Raw genomic sequence first — 21945 nt, 5'->3', positions numbered from 1 at the left:
GGAAACAATTCAGAAGTTGTAAAAGCAGTACCAGAGGAGGCTTAGATAGCTGGAAGTCACCACCAGGACCAGGAGGCTCCCAGTATCACCAAAGGGTTGAGGAGCTGCAGCCTGGAGCTTTTCTCCCATGGAAAAAAGCTCAGCCCTGGAGTTTTTCTCCCATACAGGGGTGCTCCACCACAGCTGCAGTGCAAGAAGAAGAGCAGGGGTGTGCTCTGGAGTGTATTGGTCACACGACTCTGCTGCCATGAGGGAGTTGGAGGGAGCAAGGTGTAGCAGCCCTGGGATCAAGTTTGTCTCCAGCCTCTGGAAAAGGGTTGCTAGTGATGAGAAGAAATTAGATTTTCAGCCTTCTCATGGTTCATGTGTTAATCTGATGTTGAGATATCACTGAATATTTCACTACAGTGTAGGATTTAAGTATAGAAAAAATGTCTGGATATCCCAAGGTGTGTTGGTAATAATGAACACCAGCAGCTGGGTAATGCCTAATCTCTGATTCAAGCCACTGGCAAAAATTCTTTCTTTTTTTTATTAGCTGCTGGTTTTGATAATACTATATTTTATAATTGCTGAAGCAGCTGAGTTTTGTTATGTTGCTGCAGTTTTGTGTAATTACTCTCCATCACTATAATTTTTCTTTTAGTTAAATGCATTGGAGGTTATAAACTCTTAACTATCAACTATAAATATTCATGGGGAGTGAGAATAGTTCTAACTACCATAAAAGCTTTTTCACAATAATTTTGGCTAGTGCTCTGTATTTACACAGGTTGCTTTTCTCATGATGTTATGGCATAAGTAGAAAAAAAAATAATATGCATATCACTTCAAGCAACAGCCAGTCATAGACCCAGTCCCCTATAATCTGCTGTGCTGAGAATTCTGGACTCCTCCACAAAGGGCAAGAAGGAGAGGTCCCCCAATGTGAATGTGCCATAAAACAATATTGCGTTTCCCTTAAGAATTGCAGTGATAAAAACATAGACCATTCTGCAGCACTAGAAACTTTAATAAAATAACATAAAGCACAGCTGTCAGGTCTGCCAGCATCTCACAGTGGGAGACATGAGTGAGAAAATGAACACTTTTCACAAGCAGAAATATTCAAAGAGCTGCACTGTTTACATGTAATCAAGACTGACAGTCATAGATTATCGGTGGAAGAGCATTTTCTGCTTGAGGTGAAAGAAGAGGATAATTTATCAGGAAGCCCAAGAAGTCAGACATCAGTAATGATCTGCTTGAAGAAGGGCATATCTTAGAAATAGTGCATTTATTTGTACTGCAAGGCAAGAAGATGTTCAGAGTTATAAACACAAGTCTTGGTGCTTGAAGAATGTTGAGCAGATACAGTGTGTAATTTGCTGGGCAACTGCGATTAGAGAACTGACTAATGTGTGTCTGGGTGCTTGTGCAGAATATTAAAAGAAAAATTTAGCATAATAGTGATTGTCTAAAAGAGCTGCTCATGCTCTCTTATCCTGTTCCCTTCCTTTGGAGTTATCCAAGCTATGCTGAGGGGGTTGCTCACCTTCCTGTTGATGTTCAGGGTTCAGAGACACTCCTGTTGTGAGTTTCTACAAACAGGTTTGGTTTCAGAGAATTTGGGGCCTTCCAAGTTTTGCAGTAAAGCATTTTTTCTTCCTGGTGCAATGCTTTTGCATCACATTCCTCTTGTGAAACAGGCCAAGTACCAGCTGCTTTGAAAAGGTAACTAATTTGGAGCCCTACAGAAAAGGTTTTATAAACTCATCTTGCCTTGGTTTGCAGAAGTAGAATTGTTGTACAGAAAGTATCACAAACCTCAAGCTAGTCTGTGTTTGGAAATATCTGAGTGAGGATGTCAGCTCAACTTATCCAGCTTTTACTGTCTGACGGGTAGGAAAGATGGATAAATCACGATTTTTTAATGGATCAATATCTGGCAAATAAAGGCACCTTTTTTCCCTTTTAGTTTGAGCAGAACTTTGGAGTGTTCTTAAGGTGTAAGAGAGCATTGCTTCTTTAGTTTAATCCAAAACTTTAAATACAAGTCAGATATTTGCAAAGATTCACAGCTGGGACTTGGATGTGTGTGTGAATATGAACACACTCCTAGGCATAGAAGTCCCTAAGAAACAACTATCAGCTGTTATGTTTGTTCCCCACCTGAATTCTAAATCAGTACCATTTATAACTGAAATATCTGTGCTCTTCTCTCCTGAAAGCAGCTTTACAACTTAGCCAAAATACTACAGAGACTCTCTTAACCTCTCTTAATTAAAACAAACAAAAAAAATTTTACATAAAGTAGCTTTAGCTTACAGAGGCCCTCACAGGGAGAACTGAACGTGGCTGAAATGTACTTTGCACAAGAACACATTAAATAACCAGGTGTGACCAAACCCATCCATGATCACATTACCTTGTCACCATTAGGGATCCCTAAGCAGATCATCATTAGAAGATCCAGGAGATTTGAAGAAGCAGGAAGGTGCACAGGTGGACCTGCATTGTGCTTTTCAGCTTCCATGGATTTGTAGTACGTGCAATCCCTGAGCTAGAGTTGGTATGGACAACTTTTATTTTGGCATCTGCCTGTTGGTACTGTTGATCTTGAACCTGCAAAATGTTCAGCATCCAGAACACTATGAAATGTTGGGGTTGGAACACCTGGGTCATCTAGTCCCAAACTGCCTCTGCCATGGACAGGGACACCTTCCACTAGACCAGGTTGCTCAAGGCCTTATCCAGTGTAGCTTTGAACACTGCCAGGGCTGGGACATCCACAACTTCCCTGGGCAGCCTCTGCCAGCTTCCACCACCCTCACAGTAAAAATGTTCTTCCTAATATCCAACCTATATTTCCCCTATTTCAATCTGTACCCATTACTCCTTGTCCTATCACTACAATTCTCAATGAAGAGTCCCTCTCCCTTCCCTGTGGGCCTCCAGATACTGAAAGGTGCTGTGAGATCTCCATGTAACCTTCTCTTCTCCAGGCTGAACAGCCCAAATTTTCTCAGCCTGTGTTCACAAAGAAGGTGCTTCTGTCTTCTTAACAATTTCTTGGCCTTCTCCAGATTCCTCATCTAGCAATGATAATAATTAAACTCTTTTGCATCCAAGTGCCTGTCTCTATGGTTTGGCTTGTATTGGAGCAGCAGGATGGTGGTGTCAGAGAACGGTAGGCAGCCCCCAGAGGTGGTTTTCTCAATACTTCCAGTGTTAGTTTGGTAATATCACAAACTAAGTGGCACTGGGGTGATAATAGCAGATTGCACCTCAGAATTGACTGGCATGGTAAGAGCTCTGTGCATGGTAAGAGTCCTGGGATCCTGTTTGGGGACAGATGTAGCACTTTCATACTGAAATAATACTCATCTATAAGCCAGTTGAACAATGAATACCTTGGCTGTGGCAGTGATTGAACACATCAGGCTGTTGTTTGACATTCTCAGTGTGCCCACAAAATGTGGAGGCGCCTTCCAGTGCAAGAGGTGACTTTGCTGAGCTCCCATCCAGGCTGGGGCTGCTCTGTGTCCTGGGGCTGTGCACTGGCAGCCAGGGCTGCTGGGCTTCCAGGGAAGTTTCAGGATTCATTGCTGTTCTCCATACATCTGTTTTAACCTCAAGGCAAAGATTGATTATTTTTAAAGGTTAGCTGTTATGTAGCAGAAGAAACCCTCGCCTTTGCCAGCTTTGAGAAGCCACTGTGATCTGTAACTGTACAGTTTTAATTTAGACAACAACAGCCATTGCAGGTTAACCCTCCTTATTACAACTCACTTTAGGTTTTTTGAACAGGAAAAAAAGATCACCACCTACCAGTCACACCCTCACTTTACCAGTCTCCACATGGAGCCAGCTCTCACCTGGATTGTGCAGAAACAAGATAGCAAGGGAGAACAGCAAAACAATTCTTCTGGGTTAACCAAGGAGATCTTGAGGAATAGGGACAGCTCTCCCTTGCCTTCCAGTTTTTGCCTGCTGTACCTCCTACCACTGTTAGGTCGAATGAGCAAAACATTGCTTTTTGTTCAGAAAACAGCTCACACCTCAGTCTCACTTGCCTTGTCCTGGTGCATCCTCTTGTGAAGTGTGAGTATTCCCAGTCCATAGAAAGTAGAGGATGATGGATGCTCTTTCCAATAGCTGATTGCCAGGTCAGCTGTGGTACCTACACACTGTGGGTGTGTGCAGAGGGTGAGAGCAGACACATGGACAGGGCAAGTGCTGATAATGAGTACACTGTACCAGTCCCTGGCCTTTAAATCTTTCTCTCTAGTTCTGTGGCATTATTACAAGATGGATTTATAAAATACTTAGTGCTAATTTAACAATGAAGATTAGTCTTCTCTGAGTCGAACAAAAATAAACTTTAATTTGCTGACAGCTACTGCATTGTATTGGCATGAAAGGAAATGGCTTTCTAATGTAGCTTCATCTGCTGAGCAGGGGGAAATCTGTGCTACAGAGTGTAAAACTACATGGGACTATAGCTGGCAGCAAAATTCAGAGTAGGAGAAACATAGGACAAATAAAAGTATTTGTGAGTTGGAGGTATGCTAACAATCCTAGTTTATTGCTAAACATTCCATAAAGAGAAATTCACTTTGCTTGGCAGGTTTGTGATGGCTTCATCTTTGTTTTTTTACCACTTCATCTTCTAAACTAAAATTTGTCCTATAATAAAAAAAGTAAATTCATTAGTTTTGAAAAATTTTTGTGACATTAACAGAAAGTTGATATTATGAAGTTCCTTAGAGGCACTGGTGCTGTAAATGCAGCCTGTGCTGTGCTCTAAACCTAGAGAACAACTGGAATCTCAATACTTAATCCATTAAGTAAATGTTTCTGCTGTCTGGTGTAAATGCTGCCTTCACTTGACAAGTGTCAGGTGTTCTTTGAATGGACCTGTGCGCAGTCACTCAAGTGCCAGTATTTACCCAAATATGGAACTCCTCTCTTCAGGAAAGCAGCAAAGCCATCAGCTTCTCCCTTCCTCTTGAGTGGCAAAGGAAGAAATTATCATGTCTGGGACAAGATCATGTAATAGTTACTGCATATGGGATAGAGCAAATTTTTGTGGGCATAGTGTGCAAGTTGGACACAAAAATTATATGTTTCATATACTGGGTTTTTTCCCCACGAAATCAATGAAATATAATAATGCTTAAAATACCAGGTTTTGTTTCTAGATGTGTCTTGCTTTCAACAATGGCAGGGAAGGATTAATAACTTCCATACAGAGAAGGAATTTAAAAAAATATTAATATAAACTGCTGGTGGGAAACAATTGCAACAAGGCTTTGTTATCACAATAGGTCTTTGATAGGAAAGGTGTTCCCATGGGCAAAGGAAAAGACAGAGAGAAAAACTTACAGGAAATAGTGACAAGGTGTCCAGCTCACTCCACTGGTGTGGTGGGTGCTTCAAAGTACCTGAGTGTTTTCCTGCTGTTTTACCTGCCAGCTTTGCATCATAGACTCACAAGGTCCCTGACCATCAGCCCACAAAGCTGAGCCTGTCACTGCCTGTCACTCACCCTGGCACCTGGTGTTGTCCTTGTAAATGCAGCAGAGCCATTAACCACTGTCAGCATTCTAAACCAGCAACCTTCACCTTCCTCCCTTCATCACCACAGGTCTGTCCATCCTGAAGACATCTGGAGTAGTTAGATTTATTGCCCTAAATTTGACATTAAAACTGAAAAAAAAAAAAAAAAAACCCTGATTTTTTTTTCTTTTCTCCCTCAAAAAGTTGCAGCGACACGACAAAGATGATTCTCCTGACAAGTGGAGGACAGAAGAAGAAATGGCAGCTGAAGCAGAGATTCTGAAGAAGTATTTCCAGGAAAATTAGAGGTAATGATTTGAACATTGAGTTACTCCTGCAACACCCAAAACTCTGCTCAAGCCTTCAGAGGTTTCTTGAGGACAACAGGACAAATATCTAGAATGAAACAAAAGAAACCAAAGTTTCCAAAAGGACACAGCCCTCCAACAGTGGCTGAAATAACACGCTCCTTCTTGAACAAACCAGCACCATTCTGGAGCATTGTGTTTCCAGACACCAAAAATAATGGTGTATCTAGAAATGAGAATCATCAGCATTTACTTAAGAGAAGTCTTTAACCTAGCATGTCCTCCCTCTGTTTTTAGGACAGAAAACAGCCCTGGTGCGTGTACACAGGGCTAAAACTGGTGTGTCTGTGTACAACCACATATGCATATGCACCCATACATACAAAATTGCATCAGCATTCAAACTATAGAGTGGGTAAGCAAATACTAACCTCACCTGTCAAGTATTAAATGATTTGATCAGCTCAATTTCCAAAACTAAGTCTGATAGAAGACTGCCCGTTTTGCTAAATTTTCCACTGACCTTAAAAGAAAAAAAAAAAAAAAGAAAAAAGAAAAAAAATATTTGCAGGAAGAAATAGAAAAGAGAAAACATTTGGCAAACACTAATATTGGTGCTCTAGAAATTGAGAGTTTTTCATTTTGTAACTGGAGTCCCAGGAGCCAGATTCTTGCAGCAGAAATGAACTGGCCCCCGGAGATCAATGTGAGTCAGGCTGGGATGTGACACTGCAGCAAGGATGCCAAAAGCTCCCTCTCCCCTGCTCCCCATATGCTGTTTGCCATCATCCAGCACTCTCACTTCTCTGTCATTTCTGACTGTTTCATGTTTTTCCTCTGAAGAACCAAAATCCCAGAAATAACCCTCCTCTCTCCGTGTGACTCACTGCTTGCAGCTCAGCTCAAGAAACCTTGAGCTAAGCTGTGCATTGTATGGGTGGCACACACGTGGCAGCTCCCATCTCCTGTGCCATCCTGCCATTTGGATGGCATTTTGGATGACTCTATTTGGAGCTCATCAGACTTCCCCTTCCATTTTTTCTTGCATCGTGACCATGGTCTTGTCTTCTCCAGCCAGAGCAGCTGTGCCAACCCTTCTGTGGATTGGCACAGAAAAAGCCATGTAACACATGTAATTCCCATCTGTGAAGGAAATTTCTCCCCAGCAGCTGGGACCTCCAGGGCTTGGAGCAGCAGGGTTTGGGCTACACAGTCACATTTCTTCAGTGGCTGCTGGAGTTGCATTTAGATACCCACTTTTCACCTTCTCAGAAATATGCTGCTCAAAAGTGAATTACTCAGCCAGGAAGAGAATATCCTTGGTAATGCATGTGTAAGCACTCTTCTCTAACAGAGGCATTATGTGGTGCTTCATCTATGGCCCAGCAACCAATGAATAGTACTTAGGGGAAAATGGCACATCCCTATTCCAGTGTGATCTTGTTTCCCTTTATTGATTTGGTAGGTTTTGGGGGTTTTTGTTGGTTTGGTTTTTTTTTGGTTTGTTTGTTGTTTTTTTTTTTTGTTTTTTTTTGGTTTTTTGTTTTTTTTTTTTTTTTTTTTTTGTTTGGTTTTTTTTTTGTTGTTGTTGTTGTTTTTTTGGGTTTTTTTGGGTTTTTTTGGTGTGTTTTTTTTGGTGTTTTTTTTTTGTTGTTTTTGGTTTTTTTTTTGTTGTTGTTGGTTTTTTGTGGGTTTTTTTGTTTGTTTGTTTGTTTTGTTTTGGTTTGGTTTGGTTTTTTTTGTTTGTTTTTTGGTTTTTGTTTTTTGGTTTTTGTTTTGGTTTTTTGGGGGGATGTTTTTTGGTTTTGGGGGCGGGGTTTGTGGGGGTTTTTTTTGGGGGGGGGGCGGGTTGGGTTGTGGTTTTTTTGTCTCTTCAGAAATGAATTGGAAATGCATTTTTTCCTAGACATTCTCAAAGGGGTTGGAATTAAATCTCCACATATCAATAAAATGTTCATTATCTCTCTGATACTAAACACAAAGCTGGATAGATGGTATAAATCCTTTCCTGCAAGCAAATTCGTGTGGCTGGACATCTATTTCCATTTATTATGAAAATGAGTCAGCATGTGTCTGCATGGATGACCTCTTGATACATTTCCCGTGATATTAAGGTCATTACCTTTCCTAGAACAAACTGGTAAATTAAATCTTCCTGGTATCATTATCATGAGAGTGCCTAGTACAGGCAGTCCTTTCAACCCTTGATTCCCAACATTAGGCATCACTGTCAATCTCTTCTCCCCAACATTATTTTGCTTCTGAAGTTTAAGGCTCTGAACCTGAGATAAAGGTATATCTCTGCACCTTCTGCATTTCTCAGCCTTTGTCTACTCCCTTAACCTTGCTTCTAAAGAGATGAAGATTGAAAACTTGTGGCAAATTAACAAGGTTATATGCATCCTTTTTTGAAGCTATTTTTGTATTTCACCTACAAAGGATTTATTTTGCCTTTCATAGGTTTACCTGAATGACATTTGACTTGAGGTTTTTTTCATACAGCATAGGGAAAGTCAGAAAGAGCTGAATGTGGGTGTTCTGCAGCCAATAAATAGCAATTTTTAAGACCTCATGCATTATTTTGTACTTCATTGTTTTGTTTAAAGAAGCCCAGCTTAGCAAGGTTAGCCTGGGCAGACCAAGCTGTGTTTTAGGGCTTTTCCAGCTACCCTTATATTTATCACAAGTCCTTTACCACCTGCTACAACTCCTGTATGACTGGACTAGACACAGTAGCACCTTTTACCTGTATTTATAGCCGATCTGATCAAGGACTTGCAAGTAACTTTTTTCCTAAGAAATACTTGAATAAGGCAAGAAGCTCTTGGTTCTCTCTGTCCTTCATTTGCTGGTGCTGATCCCTCTTGGCTGGCTGATAAACTACAGCTAAGTGCTTCTACATCAGTCCCCAGATGACCCAAAATATCCACCCATTTGCTTAAGGAAATGAACCCATTTAGCCTTGCTAAGTTTCCACCCTTGAGAAAAGGCTTATCCTTAAATATTTTATCTGTGTGTGCCATATCAGTAAGTGAATTCATAGTTTGCTTTGCATGTGTTTCTGGTCTTCCCCTGGTGTCCCCATGCCACTGTATCCCACCTCATTAGAAGGACCTGTCACTTGAACAGCCCCAGCAAGGGCAGGCTCTGCTCACAAAACTGTGGCTGCAGAGCTGAAGTTTAGGAGAACTTCATGTGACTCTGGAACAGAGAAACAAAAGGAAAGAAAAACTTTCTGGGGGGAGGATATTTCATACAGAATTTCCCCAGTCACTCTCTTGATTAGTAGCACCAAGATTTGACCTCTTTGGGAGCTGTTTCTCATTCTGTGTTGTCTGTCCTCTGGTCAGCCGTGTTTGATGACTTGGTTTCTTTTTGAGGTGGATCCACAGGGAAAAAGCCTTTGCTCAAAGAGCAGGATTTGATGCAACACCCTAATTTCCAAGCCTATTTTCAGATTCGCCTTTTGAATTTTCTAACTATGTATAGCTGGGTGTTTTGATAGTCTGTTTTGTGCATTTTAAATTGCACATGCCAGCAAAAAGGCTAAAGATTAAAAGACTTACTAACCTTCAGATAGTATGTGAAAAATGTTTCTCTTCAAAGGCAGCTTCACTCTGTGTTGTTATTTCTGAAGAAAGAACCAGGCTGCACAAGTTTCAGTAGTTTTCCTGTTTTGTGCATAACTGAAGTAATACTTTTATGCCATTAGAAGAGTAGTCAGTCTTAAGTATAATGTCAAAATGTCCCTTTGCATAAAGAAATTGATAGTGATATTCTGTTGCCAAGTGCTGGAAGTTACAAATATTCAATAGCTTTTAATTGCTTGCCCACCTTAATATTATGTGTCCTGCAACATGCCAAATCCTTGTAAAAATCCCTTCAAAATAATGTGTCCTGAACAGTCTTGCAGGATTTCTGATGTCAGTTCTACCCCTTGTACCCAGTCTGGTTTCTGGATAATATGGTCTTTTCAGCTTTTCCAGAGAGTATAAATTTAATTCTTTTTTCCCCCCAATCTTTCTTTGAGAGCACCCATCCTGCCTCACAGCTGCCTGTTCTGCACCAAGATCTCGGCATGTGTGAAAAAATGCCGTTCTATTGACTTCAGCAGGGAAATTACCACTGATAGCAGCAGCTGGTCAGGGGAAATTTAAACTGGCAATTTGACTTGCATCTGATTTTGCTCCAGCACCTCTGGACTGTGACAATCCATGCTGCATGCATGAGAGTGAACACCAGAGCAATCCCATCACTTTCCTTAAATTTAGGCAAATATGACAAAATGACTTGCAACACCCATCTTTGCTTGTTTTACTGTAAGAAAAACCCTCCTATCATTTCTGGTACTTTAAACTGCATAAACCCACAAAATAATGGCTGTGTCTGTGATGCACAGAATGGATCTGGGATGCAGTGAGGACACAGTCTGCCCCAGAAGATGCTGCACCTTCATGTGGGCCACAGGGCAGGCTGTCCCCTGGGTGGGCACCACAGACATGGTCAGAGGGATTTTCTGCACTTGGTGCTGCCTGTTGGCAAAGCAGAGTCACCAGGCAGTTTGGAAAAACACAACGTGCTGTGTTATGGGAAACAGGAGCAGGCACAAGGGGTGCAGCAAACAGAGATCCTCAGTAGTTTTAGAGCCTCACTTCATAAAGCAGGCCAACCTTTGGAGTGTTTATGCTGGAGTTATAGTCAAGGTGGTGCCAGGGCTGGGCAATTCCCAGAGGGCATGGTCTAGGAGCTGTTTGTGTGTAATCCTGAGGTAAACACACATCCCAGTAATCTGCTATAGATTTCTCTGCACTCCAGACTTAAGTGCTATTAATTATATCCCCCACTCAGAAGCCTCCAAGAAGCATTAATTAGAAAGCAGGAGCTGGCAGTTTGCTTGTGTGTGTGTGAAACTATTATGACCTGAGAATGAACAATAAGCTTCAAAAGAAACACGTTTTATGAAGGTCACCTTGAAAAACATCATAACAATCTGTCAGAAAAGAATGCAGGAATGCAGCACTCCAAGTGTGCATTTCAGTGTGACATTATGCTTTAAGTAGTTGGAAATAGCAAAGAGAAGATGGATCAGATCATAGGGTCTGTCCTTTTTCACACAAAATTCTCTTTTTCTGCAGTAAGTACCTATAAAGTAATGCTTTTGTCATTTCAATGGGATGCAAGGCAAGTTAATTATCATCAGAAATCCAACTAATATAATCTGGCCCTTGCTGGTATTTTTTAAGTGTAAAATATCCAGACCCTCCAACTCTGCAGCAGGGAGAAGGTTTATACACAGGAATTCCATTACCTCTTCAAGGGAAGGTGTAAACAGCCAGAAGTGGTGCAGTGACTGTACAGCAGTGACACCCAGACTAGAAAGCTCAGGGCAAAAGGCTTCCCCAAATAAATGTGCTGTGCTGTGCACAGCAGCCTCAGTGTTGAGGTTGATTATTTTTCTGGTTGAAGCATGTGATTATTTCTTATGAAAACAGAGCTACAGGAGAGCTAGCTAGAGTTATAAATGAAATGTCATCCTCATGTGGGAAGCAATAATGTCCCCTCACACCCATTCCAGGGCTCTGTTTTGAGGCTGGAATAGTACTGTCCTGAAAGTTATACACCTCAGTGTCTGGACTTTCAGTTCCCTATAGGTGGCCATTTAATTCAGCTGTCCAGTACATGAATTCCATACAGCACTGCTTGGATCCTGTAATTATGGCTACAGTAGGAACATCAGGGCCAGAGACACGGACATGACTGTACAGCATAAATGCAAAGCAGCAAATGCATTACTGTTGGTGAAGAAAACTGACAGCCAAATGTTCTCTTAACCTGCACATCCAGCAGCCTGAATAATGCCTACCTGGTCTGTGTGTCAAAATCAAATATTGTCAGTGTGATCAGTTCTTGATTCTCTGTGCTTTGTGAGTCACATTGGTTGAGAGGAAAATGGGGAAAGCCGAGCTTGAATGATGGACATTTGTCACAGGACCTGGGGTAAAAGAGCTGAGGTGCAGGACCATGCTGAGCTTCAAATTAGGATGATCTCAACTGTGACTTGGTATTTTTACACCCAAACCTGTGCTAAAACGGTGCCAATCTCTTGCCCCCAAAGCTGCCAGAGGATGCTCTTACCGAGCAGCCAGACCCTCCTTGAAGCAGATTCACAAAATACGAGCCAAGTGATTCACAGGCTGCCATCGAACTGTCAGTCAGAAGGGGCTTACAATGGAAACTGTTGCTCAAAGTGACGTGGGAATGGGAAACATATGTTTCAGTGAGAAAAGACAATCAAACAAAGAAGTGGGTGGCTGGGGAATTGCAGCCACAGCAGCAGCAAGATCCGAGCCTCGCGCGCAGCCCTGGGGAGCGAGTTCGGGGCCGTGCCCCCATCCAACACTTGGGTAACAGCTTTGTGTTTAATAAGCTGAGATAATTTCCCCAGTATTGAAGCTAGCTCTAAACATGTTCTGAAATGAAGGTACAAAACTGAAGATACCATGCCAAAAGCCCATTTCATGCTCAATTATTAGGAAAGGTTTGTATCATGGTATCCTGTTGCTGCATAATAGAACTGCCCAGAGAGACATTTGAACCAGCAGCTCAAACATGACCTCAAAGCTTGAGCACTGCCTTTGTGTGAGTGTCAGGATCCAGGCTGTGTAGATAGAAAGGCATTAATAACTCCTCCAGTAAGTAGTTATTTGAGAAAGGAAGGGGGTGATGGATGTTGGAAATATGTTGGACTGAGCGTACTTGAGGCTCTGTTGTTTGCCAGGATGTCAATCTTTACACAAAAGCAGAGGTATTGCAGGGATAAACTCAAATGCCCCATTTGTGTCAGCACCTGGGGCTGCTGAAAGCCTCCAGCTACCACTGCAGTACCAACTGTGCCTTGAGTTTCTGTAGAGATTTCACAGACAGCTTCCACAGCTGTCAGGCTCTCAGCATTTCCCTGCTTCAGGAACACCTTCCACATCTGTCATGGCACCTATTACAGGTCTTTTACTAGAGTGGACCACCAAGAGATGCATAAAATTGGAGCAGACATGGCAAGAAATGCCCCATTCATTCTCCAGCTTGTGAGGCTGGGGGCATTTTCAGTGTGATGGTCTCAAATCACTGGTGTGTAATTCCTTGGCATTAAGAGGAGTCTCACCACAGGGTCAGGATGGATGAGGATATACAAGAGATGAGAGTCTAGAAAGATTATTTGTAGGAGCTTATATAAGACATCATGAGCCTCAAAGAGTCTTGCATAAGGTTATTATAGCAAAATAGATTTGAAGAGTAAGAAGCTGGATTTGATGACACAAGATGCCCTTTCTAATCCTTTGTTCCTATGAGGGGCAGTCAACAGAGCTGGGGACAGTGCTGTCTTACTCAGGGACATCAGAGAGGTGGCCTCACTTCATGTTTGTTTTTTGTAAAATGATCCTGACCTCTGTCCAAGGGTGCTTTGTGAGTTAAGAATGAAAAGCACGATGTGAAAGGCAGGCATTGGTATTATTTGCAAGCACAGTTTATTGAAAAAGCAGATAATAAATCAGATAAATCTCTTTCTTGCTCTGGTAAATAATTTTAAAACAGTTGTGTGCAAGGCTTTTCTCCTTCCTCTGTTGCACTCTAGCTGCAGTGTGCTGTGTGGGGTTTAACACTGAACATTTCCTTTTGCCTATTGCTGTCAGGGACTCCTGTCAGAACACACTAATGAGCACCTAAGTCGTTAGTAATAAACAGCCTCACATTTTGTCTTACTAACAAAGATCAAAGCTGCTATTATATATAATGAACTGTTATGTTTGATATTTCTCAGGTAACAAAGTGCTTGGAACACATCCCATGACACCAGAAAGTCCCAAGGAAGAACAACCTCATTCTCCAGTTCTCAGTGGCCCTGGAGCTACAGCTCAACAATTTTGTTATGTTCTACAAATATGGGATTCTTCCATGAAAAATTTTATTGGACCTTTGGATATCATCAAGGTTGAATTCCAGCTAAAACAACTAAACAGCACTGGTTCAAAATATTGCTCTGAATTGTAACTCATATTTTTCTGAATTGTGTACTTGGGGAGGAATCTTTTTAAATTGTCCCTTGGTCTAAATAGAAATAAAGTGCCAGAAAAATCAGGTAGCTACTGCGTTTAGGTACATTATAAAGTGTTTACTCCACATTCTGCTCTTTGATTCAGTTATTGTATGTAGGCTATTTTATCATAGAAAAATTAGATCTTTTAGCAGTGTGGCAATTCATACAAAACAAAGACTTTGTTACAGACTAGCCAAGACAAACTTGGAAAGCTGCTTTTTCCTCAGATGAGTTCTATAATAAGAAATATTAACCTTCCTGAGATATTTTTTCTCTCTTCTTTTAGTGCATTATGACAAGGCTTCTGGAGTTTTAAGTGGTACAAAACCCTTCTGTAAAACAATTAATATGTGAAGTTACTTATGGGATAGTAATCACATTAGGGTTAGACTGGCATGAATGGCTGCTCCCAGCCACAAACAACAAGTGGGAGCCTCCCACGTGGAACAGTCTCTTGGCAAGAAATGCTGTGTTCAGAACCCTGCACAGGAAGAAACCCACCATGGGTTGCTTGTTGATTGCTAACACATAATACAGGAAAAGAAGTCAAACAACAGATGGAAGAGAGAAGAAATGAGTCCATAAGATTTGTGTGAAAAGAGCACCCATAATCCTCTCTGGAACTGCAGGGAAGCAAACAACCAAAGCTTTTTGCGTCCCCCAAACTCAGGGTGAAATACAAAACACCCCCAATAAGAGTCACACTGAGGGAGGTCATAGGGTGCAGAGCCTACCTTGATGAGGTCACAGTCAGGTCCAAACTAGAGCCTGGCAGAGCTCTGCCTGCCTGGCAGCACAGTGTGATCACATTCAGAACAAATTCAACTGCTCTCGGATAGTCTGTCCTGGAGGGTTGCAGCCTGACCTGACAAGTTTGAAAATGCACAATGGATGAGCTCTGATAATCTCTCTTTACTGTGTACTGCAGAGCCATTCAGTCCATTGGCTTGAAGTCCCTATGCTTGTCAAATTTAAATAGAAATACTAGAGTAAAATCATTGATGTTTGATTCCAGTTTTTACTGTCATGCTATTTAAATATTTCTCCTGAAAACCACTTTGATTCAAAGACTTACCATGACCCTGTGTGGCCCCCAATATCTTCCATGAGCTCTTTTAAAAACTGTACAGATTGTAACACTGTTTCTTTTTCTGTGTGGAGTAAATGAAAAGTCCATTTTGATGGTGTCTGCACTTTTTAGACCCTGAGCAAGGGCTGAATAAACAGGAAATGAAGGTCAGGGATCAAGAAGTGACAGAGAAGGTAAGGTGAGCAGACAGAATGGTGAAAGATGCTGGCAAATGGGCCAACATAAATGGTTGTCCTTTTGCACTTTAGCATTTCAAGTAGCTGTGATTTCACATAGAAGGAAGACAATGGTTGTGCTGCTGGGGAACAGTAAAAGAAAAACCTCAGCACCAGTTACATTTGAAGGCATTTTCAAACCTGGTGCTCAATGGCTTCCTATTTATTATGGAATATTCTGAATTAATTCCGTAGCCTGTGATGAGCGGGCACTGCGCCAACCATTTTGCATGGGGGCTGCAGAGCAGATGAGTGCTGAGCTCCATGGAAGATTTCATTTGTGTAAATGAGGAGGCCGTTATCACAGCACTAAAGGTCCTGCTTTTAAAAAAAGCCTCCTGTGACATTATGCACAAAACAACCTATTTATGCAGCATGAAAATATTTATGTGCTTTGCTCCAGCTTAAAAAGGGAATTTGCAATAGATGAGGGACATGAGAAAGGATTGGAGTGAGAGATAAGGAGAGATTAGAAAAGGCAGATCATGAAGTACATGACATCCTGCAGCAGTATGTGGAGTAAACCCTCACGGTTTTTTAAGCTATGGACCTTGAAGATGGTGTCTGGATCATTTATATACTTCTTACAGACTTAATTTTCCACAGGCAGGGAGCTGTATGCAGAGATGCCACTGCTGGAAATGTGAGGAGATGCTGTGCTAAACACATTGATGGCCTCTGTAACCGTCTTTGTCCTTTTCAACCTTCATCTCTCGCCCTCATGGGAGTCATGCCTGGGGCTTGTCTTTGGACTGGGGAATGCTGCAGTGCTGAGCTCCCTCACCCAAAGCAGGAAACATGGGAAAAATCACCTGTGCAGGGGTTCAGATAGACATGGCACAAGAGGAGTGATCCCAATGGGGTGGCTTCACAACAGGACAGAGCTCAGACCTGCATTCCCTGTCCTTACAAAGAAGAAAATTTCCCAGATTTTTTCAATTCCTGGGAGTTTTTCCTGAAGCAGCAGTTCCTCTGAAGGCTGCAAGGGCTGTGCCTGTGTGCCTCTTTTTCCACGAGTAAACCAGATACGGTTCAGCCACAGCTCTCCTCACTGACTTGTAGGACCAGGCTGGGAGCTCCACTCCACATGTCCCCTGCCTGCCCTGGAACAGAAATTGCAGAAAGGGTGTCTCAGGACACACATGGGAGAACAGACGGGTTATTTGGGAACATGCATCTGATGGGGACACAGTAGCCCAGGTATCCACTCCCTGCCATGCCAGGCAGCTCAAGTGCTTTCAGCAAAGGCTGTGAGTGCAGCATGAGGATGTTTGTTATTTGTCTTTCAGCAATTCAGCACTGTTCTTGCTCCAGATGCAGATGTACCAGCTCCAGGTTCTCCATGGGACAGCTCGTGCCACCCCAGGCAGCTCAAACTGCCTCTGTGCTGACAGATCAATGGGCTGGGGATGGGCCGTGCCAGCTCCTCAAAGACTTTGTGTGCTAATTCAGAAATCTATGCTGCTTCTAACCTCCCCCAGCACACATTCACCCACCTCCAGGTATCAGGCTCTTTTTTGATTCTGTGCTAAAATAAGCCAGTGTTTTGTTTTTAATTAATGTTGGAGAGAAGGGAAAATGTTCTGTTGGTCTCTTGTGGGAGCCTGACTGGGCTGCAGACTCAGGCTGATGCTGAGACAGTGGGTCCTGGCTGCAATGGGGGGAGTCAAGGTCACCTCCTGGCAAGTGACAGTACCCTGAAATGTGGCCAGGGACTGAGCATTCCTGAAATAAAAATACCTCAATCCTTGTGGGATCTGGGGTGATCTCATACCCAGCCGTAAAGCAATAAAAATCTTAATGCCCCAGTACTCACAGAGCTAATGAAAAACTCTCAAGCCCAAATACACACATAGTGACAGCCATGAAAGTACCAAAATAATTTCTGTGCCAGCTTTCTGTGTCCTCCTCTCGACTCCCCAACCTCTCACTGTCACTGTGGTCGATGGCTGCTGAAAAGCCTTGTCTGATTCCCACATCTGGTTCCTGACGTGCAGGCCAGCAACTCTGTGAAGGAGAAAATGCTGCTGCTCTTGTAAGCTGTCCTGTGTGTTGGCAGGGCTGTGAGTTTCAGAACAGAGTGATATATTTCAGCTCTTGTGAAATTTCTGAATAATCAGCTCATCAAAAAATATCATGCAGAGTTCCCTTGTAGTCCTTTCCAACTTGCCACCTCTCCTGCCAATAGCTCCATAGGGTGACCACAGCTTGGCAGAGCCCATTAGCAGAGCTCTGCACAATCATTCATGAGTAGAGCTGGCTGGAAAATGCAGTGTTCCCTCCTGAAAAAAAAAAAAAAAAAAAGATGAGGTGGGGCAGAGGGTGTGTTTGGCTTGGTATTTCAGGATGAAGATTTTCCCCATGTCTCTCTCCAGAACCCTCTTCTGCTTCCCCACTGCACCTCACCCTCTTTCCTCCTTTAGAAGGTGACTCCAAGAAAATAAAAATTCAGCTTAAAGTAACAAAGACATTGGATGCTGTTCACTCTCCTGGTGACTCTTCCTGTCCCCCAGAGCTCAGAGTGTCACTGCAGAATGGACACCAACACACTGGCACTTCTCTATCAGAGACCCCTGAGCAAGTTGTCCTTGGACCTGCACATTTTGCTGCAACTGCCCAGTTTGTTCTTTGGAGTTTCTTGAGAAGATGTTCTTGAGATAGATTTCTCTCCTCGAGCAGCACAGCAACCTGCTGTTTGGGCATCTGGGAGCTGGTGACCTTGTCTCTGTGCATGGTGAGATGGGGGATGCTGGAAAGGCCTCAGGGAAACCTGACCAGCAGTGCTGCAGAGAAAAGGGGCTGAGCAGCCAGAGTCACTTCAGCTGCTCCTTACAGTCCTGGGCTGCCTCCAGGTATGTCCCCCTATGCTTTCTCATTCATTTTACACACCTGTTTCTGAGTCCCAGGTGATCATTTCTTTGGCTGGGAAGAGGAGAGTTCCTCACTGTGTCCTTTAATGATGCTCAGCTGCTGACACTGTGGGGAGGAGACCGGGCTGGCTGCAGACCCCCTTAGGGCAGGTGACAGACAAGTCCTGCAGAGGAAGGTGGTGCAAAAATCAATGGTTAGTGCATTAGGATTAAAGCTGTGGCATGAAAGCCTTGTACAACTGAGATTATTACATTTTTTACGTCTGTGGTAGCTGCATTGACTGTGGCACTTGGTGCAACATGGATTTAGTACTTGTGTCCCATTGCAAACCCCTGTGTGGAACACAAGTGCATCCATCAGTGAGCAATGGCTCCAGCACAGGTTTCCCGTACTGCCTGTCCCCTCTTGGATCTGCCTTGACCTGGCTGCAGCTGCCAAGCATTTGCTCTGTCCCTCTCTACTTGTGTCACCATATCTTTCTGCTCAGGCTTTTGTCATTTCTTTTGTCACCATAGTGACAGGAAAAGAGTGATGATTGCTGGAGTAATTTCCCATATTAGCTAGCACTGGCTTTTCAGCCTAAATCAGCACTTCATTTTCCCTGTGCTCTGGCTGAGCATCACTGGAGCATCATTAAAGAGAAGTGACTGAGGGGCTTTGGTGTGTTGTGGTGCTGCCAATGCTCCTCTGGGACAGCCAACGCAGGGACAGGGCCTTCAGGTCACCTCATGTCCCACCAAGAATGCAGAGAGAGAAGGGGAAGACTAAAAAATCTATTTGCAGAGGTTTCTCCCTAAGGTCATTTGCTCAGTCTCATGGTCAATAAAAGCAGGAATTAGGGCACTTCATTTGTCCTGGGGGATGTGCCTGTCTGCAGGGCAATAGCCAGAGCTCCCCCGAGGTAACTGCTCTCCCTGACTGATGTAGTGAGTGGGAAAAGACCCCCTGTGCCCCCAGTCTGTGCCCTGTGCTCTGCACAGCCCAAACCAGGGCTGGGACCAAACCTGGGCTCTCAAGGGGGTGGCTCAGTGCAAAATCCTGCTCTCTTCCAGGCCTCAGCCATGCAGAGCATCTCAGGGAGACACCCAGCACACACACACAAATACATACTTAAAAATCAAGATCATTAAGTAAGCAAATGTGTTTAAATAGCAAACAAGCTACTGAAAAGCAGAGAAAGGTCACAAAATGTGAAATAAAAGCAGCTCTTCTGTTACCTGTGCCAGCAGTGCTGGTCCTGCCTCAGAGGAGATATTAGGAAGAGTCAACCTTCATTTTGAGCACTCTGCCTTTTGTCCTTCTATCACAACATTAACATTATCCTCACATAATTTTATGTATTTAATTTTACAATAGACTGTGTCAGTGAGCACTGCCTGTAAATATTTGATCACCACTGTTCCTCTAGGATTATCTTATCAAGAGTAAAGATATTAAAATAGAAATCTTGTCATATTGCTGCCTTTATACTTCCAGCCTAAAAGTTGATTGACAGAAAATGAACTGCCCGAACTAGCTGTAAAGTGTCTTTTCACTGAGAGTTTTAATGCCAGAGGCTATAGAAAAAAAGGTTAGCTAGTCATTGGAAACTTATGCCTTGCTGTAGTTATAGAGCTTTTGTACTGAAGATTAAAAAATATGAATCTAGTAGGGGTATTTTTACAAGTGTAAAATGGCGTTGGTCTTTTTGTATCTTTTTGCCATCACTAATGAGCCTTAAAAAGAACTTTTCCTTTTTTTCCTGCACTTGAATATTAAATGCAGTTTCACTGCAGCTCACAGACACAGGCTGAAGTTTTGCAAGAATAAGCTCTTGACTTACCTAACCTGCAAAATTTCTTTTTGGCAATAAAATGGCTTGCAAGCCAGGATTAGATGTTCTTGTCTAGCTTGGAATATCAAACCACTGTAGACAAGTCAAGGTTTCTATTTATGGCCAGTTAAAGACACACTGGTAATGCTGTTTTAATGTTACAAAATTGTGCTGAAATTGTCATGTGTCTGAAGAGCACCACGCTGCAAATATACAGCTGGTCCCCCAGGGCTTACTCAGCCTGTGCTCCAGCACGGATCAATGCCAGTTTTTGCTGGAGTAAGAGCCCAAGTGCCAATTCAGGAAGGTACAGCACGAGCAACCTTTAATCACAGGCTTAGAAATCAATAAAGACAGAAGCTGGCTGGGGTGAGGGGACAGGGAGGGGTGTGTGTCTCATATCTCCACAGTTCCTGCACCCAGGTGGGCACTGGTGCAGCAGTTCCTGGCATCCTGAATAAATCTGGCTTTGTCTTGTCCTGATCCTGGAGGGCAGGAGAGGGTGGTTTGTTCACAGACCTGTCCCATTGCAATGACAGACTGTAGTCACCAGCATTAAATCACTCAAAGTCTTCCAGGAATTAACAAAAGTATTATTGTCAGATGGCTGAGGCTGGAGTAGCCAGAGACAACAACCTGGAGCATTCTGCTTTAGCCAGAGTGTCCCTCCCACTTTTTGCCCTCCAACATGAACAATAACTGTATGAAATGAAACTAATTGCATGTTCAGCAGCCCATTGTTGAGCTGTCATAAAGGGATTTACATGGGTGGCTCCATTAACAGCAATGGGTGGTCCCTTCCATGCTCTCCATGGGCTCAGAATGTAGAGAAGCTTGTTCTAACATTTCACTCATGAGAAAGGTCAAGAGCTGTGCTTTTTGTTCAGAGTGCTCAATATATTCAATTAAAATATACTGCTGTGTTCATCAGCTATTAACTGTCTTTGCAATAGCTGTAATTAAACAGGTACTTCCCTGTGAAAGGAAATCTTTCAAGACAGATTCTGACATGGGGAGAGAGGAGAGTGGGAATTTCTCCAGTATGGGTTTGCTTTGTGTCTCCCTCAGGCACTGGGTGTTTTCCTTTCCCTGTTGCTGAAGTAAGGATGGCTTGGAGGTGATGGGCTGGCCAGCTCCAGGGCCTGGCATGTCCCTTCCCTGGGCACCCTGGGGGTGAGCTGAACACCAGCAGTGCTGGATGCTTGGCAGCTGAGGGGGAATAAAACCAGCCAGGCAATTTCCTCAACCAGGCAATTCACTTGCAGAAACATCATTTACAAAGTTCCACTTAGAGCCTCGGGGATAAGAAACTGAGAATGAGAGGAGTCAGCTGTTCAGGAGAGTTTAACAAATTCAGAGATTTTAGAGGCTTTAGCAGCTGGTGGCCTCCAATTCAATGGGTGGAAGAGTTAAAAGCCACACACCCTGCTTTGAAAAGTTCCTCCAAAAAGCTTGAAATGAAGAAAAACCCCAAAAGGCAGAGTAGAGGAAAACAGAGGAAGGAACTGAAGGAAGCAAAAAGAAATTACCTGAGCCAACTGTTCTAATTATATACACACAGCAGTCAAACAGAGATAGCAATTGTTGGCACTCTTAAGATGGATAGCAGGGAAATGGAGATACAGTGGAAAATAACACATATTAAGGAATTAGTATTGAATTATGCTAAAGAAGGGGGTGTGTATTTACATTAGTCAGAAATCAGGCATGCAGAGAGATGGGTGACAGCAGGGAGAAGTGTAGCAAGAAAACCAGAGCATGGTGGTGACAGGTTTCCCTGAGCTGTGAACAAGGGGCTGCTGAGCCAGGTGTGATACCACCAGCACTGCTTGATTATGTCACAGCTTTTTGCATCTGACAGCATCCAACATGCAGCTGCAGAAGCCTCCAGGCACAGGGATGGAGCAGAGCACAAGGAAATCCAGAGCCTTGGTGCACCACGTGGGATAAACTGAGTGTGCTCCCTCTTGCCATGGGGCTCTGGGGGAGAGTAGAGTGCTTTTGTCATGCTGTGC

The 21945-nt window shown here is 43.1% G+C and overlaps 1 protein-coding gene and 1 long non-coding RNA gene across 2 annotated transcripts in view; one reads left to right on the top strand and one right to left on the bottom strand.

Annotated features, from left to right (window-relative positions):
- The window catches only part of FHIT (fragile histidine triad diadenosine triphosphatase), a 548140-nt gene extending 534158 nt beyond the window's left edge, over positions 1 to 13982 (top strand). Inside the window, exons 7-8 of the mRNA XM_083869433.1 lie at positions 5746 to 5849; positions 13666 to 13982. Coding sequence (XP_083725559.1) covers positions 5746 to 5847 — 102 coding nt within the window. The 3' untranslated portion in view covers positions 5848 to 5849; positions 13666 to 13982. The remainder of the gene's footprint in view (positions 1 to 5745; positions 5850 to 13665) is intronic.
- Positions 13983 to 14110: 128 nt separating this feature from the next.
- The window catches only part of LOC310913759, a 28030-nt gene continuing 20195 nt past the window's right edge, over positions 14111 to 21945 (bottom strand). Inside the window, exon 4 of the long non-coding RNA XR_014590902.1 lies at positions 14111 to 17528. This is a non-coding gene — a long non-coding RNA (uncharacterized lncRNA). The remainder of the gene's footprint in view (positions 17529 to 21945) is intronic.

This window comes from Zosterops lateralis (genome assembly GCF_965231275.1).
Source record: "Zosterops lateralis genome assembly, chromosome: 11".
NCBI lineage: Eukaryota > Metazoa > Chordata > Aves > Passeriformes > Zosteropidae > Zosterops > Zosterops lateralis.
This window is presented reverse-complemented; position numbering and strand designations above follow the sequence as displayed.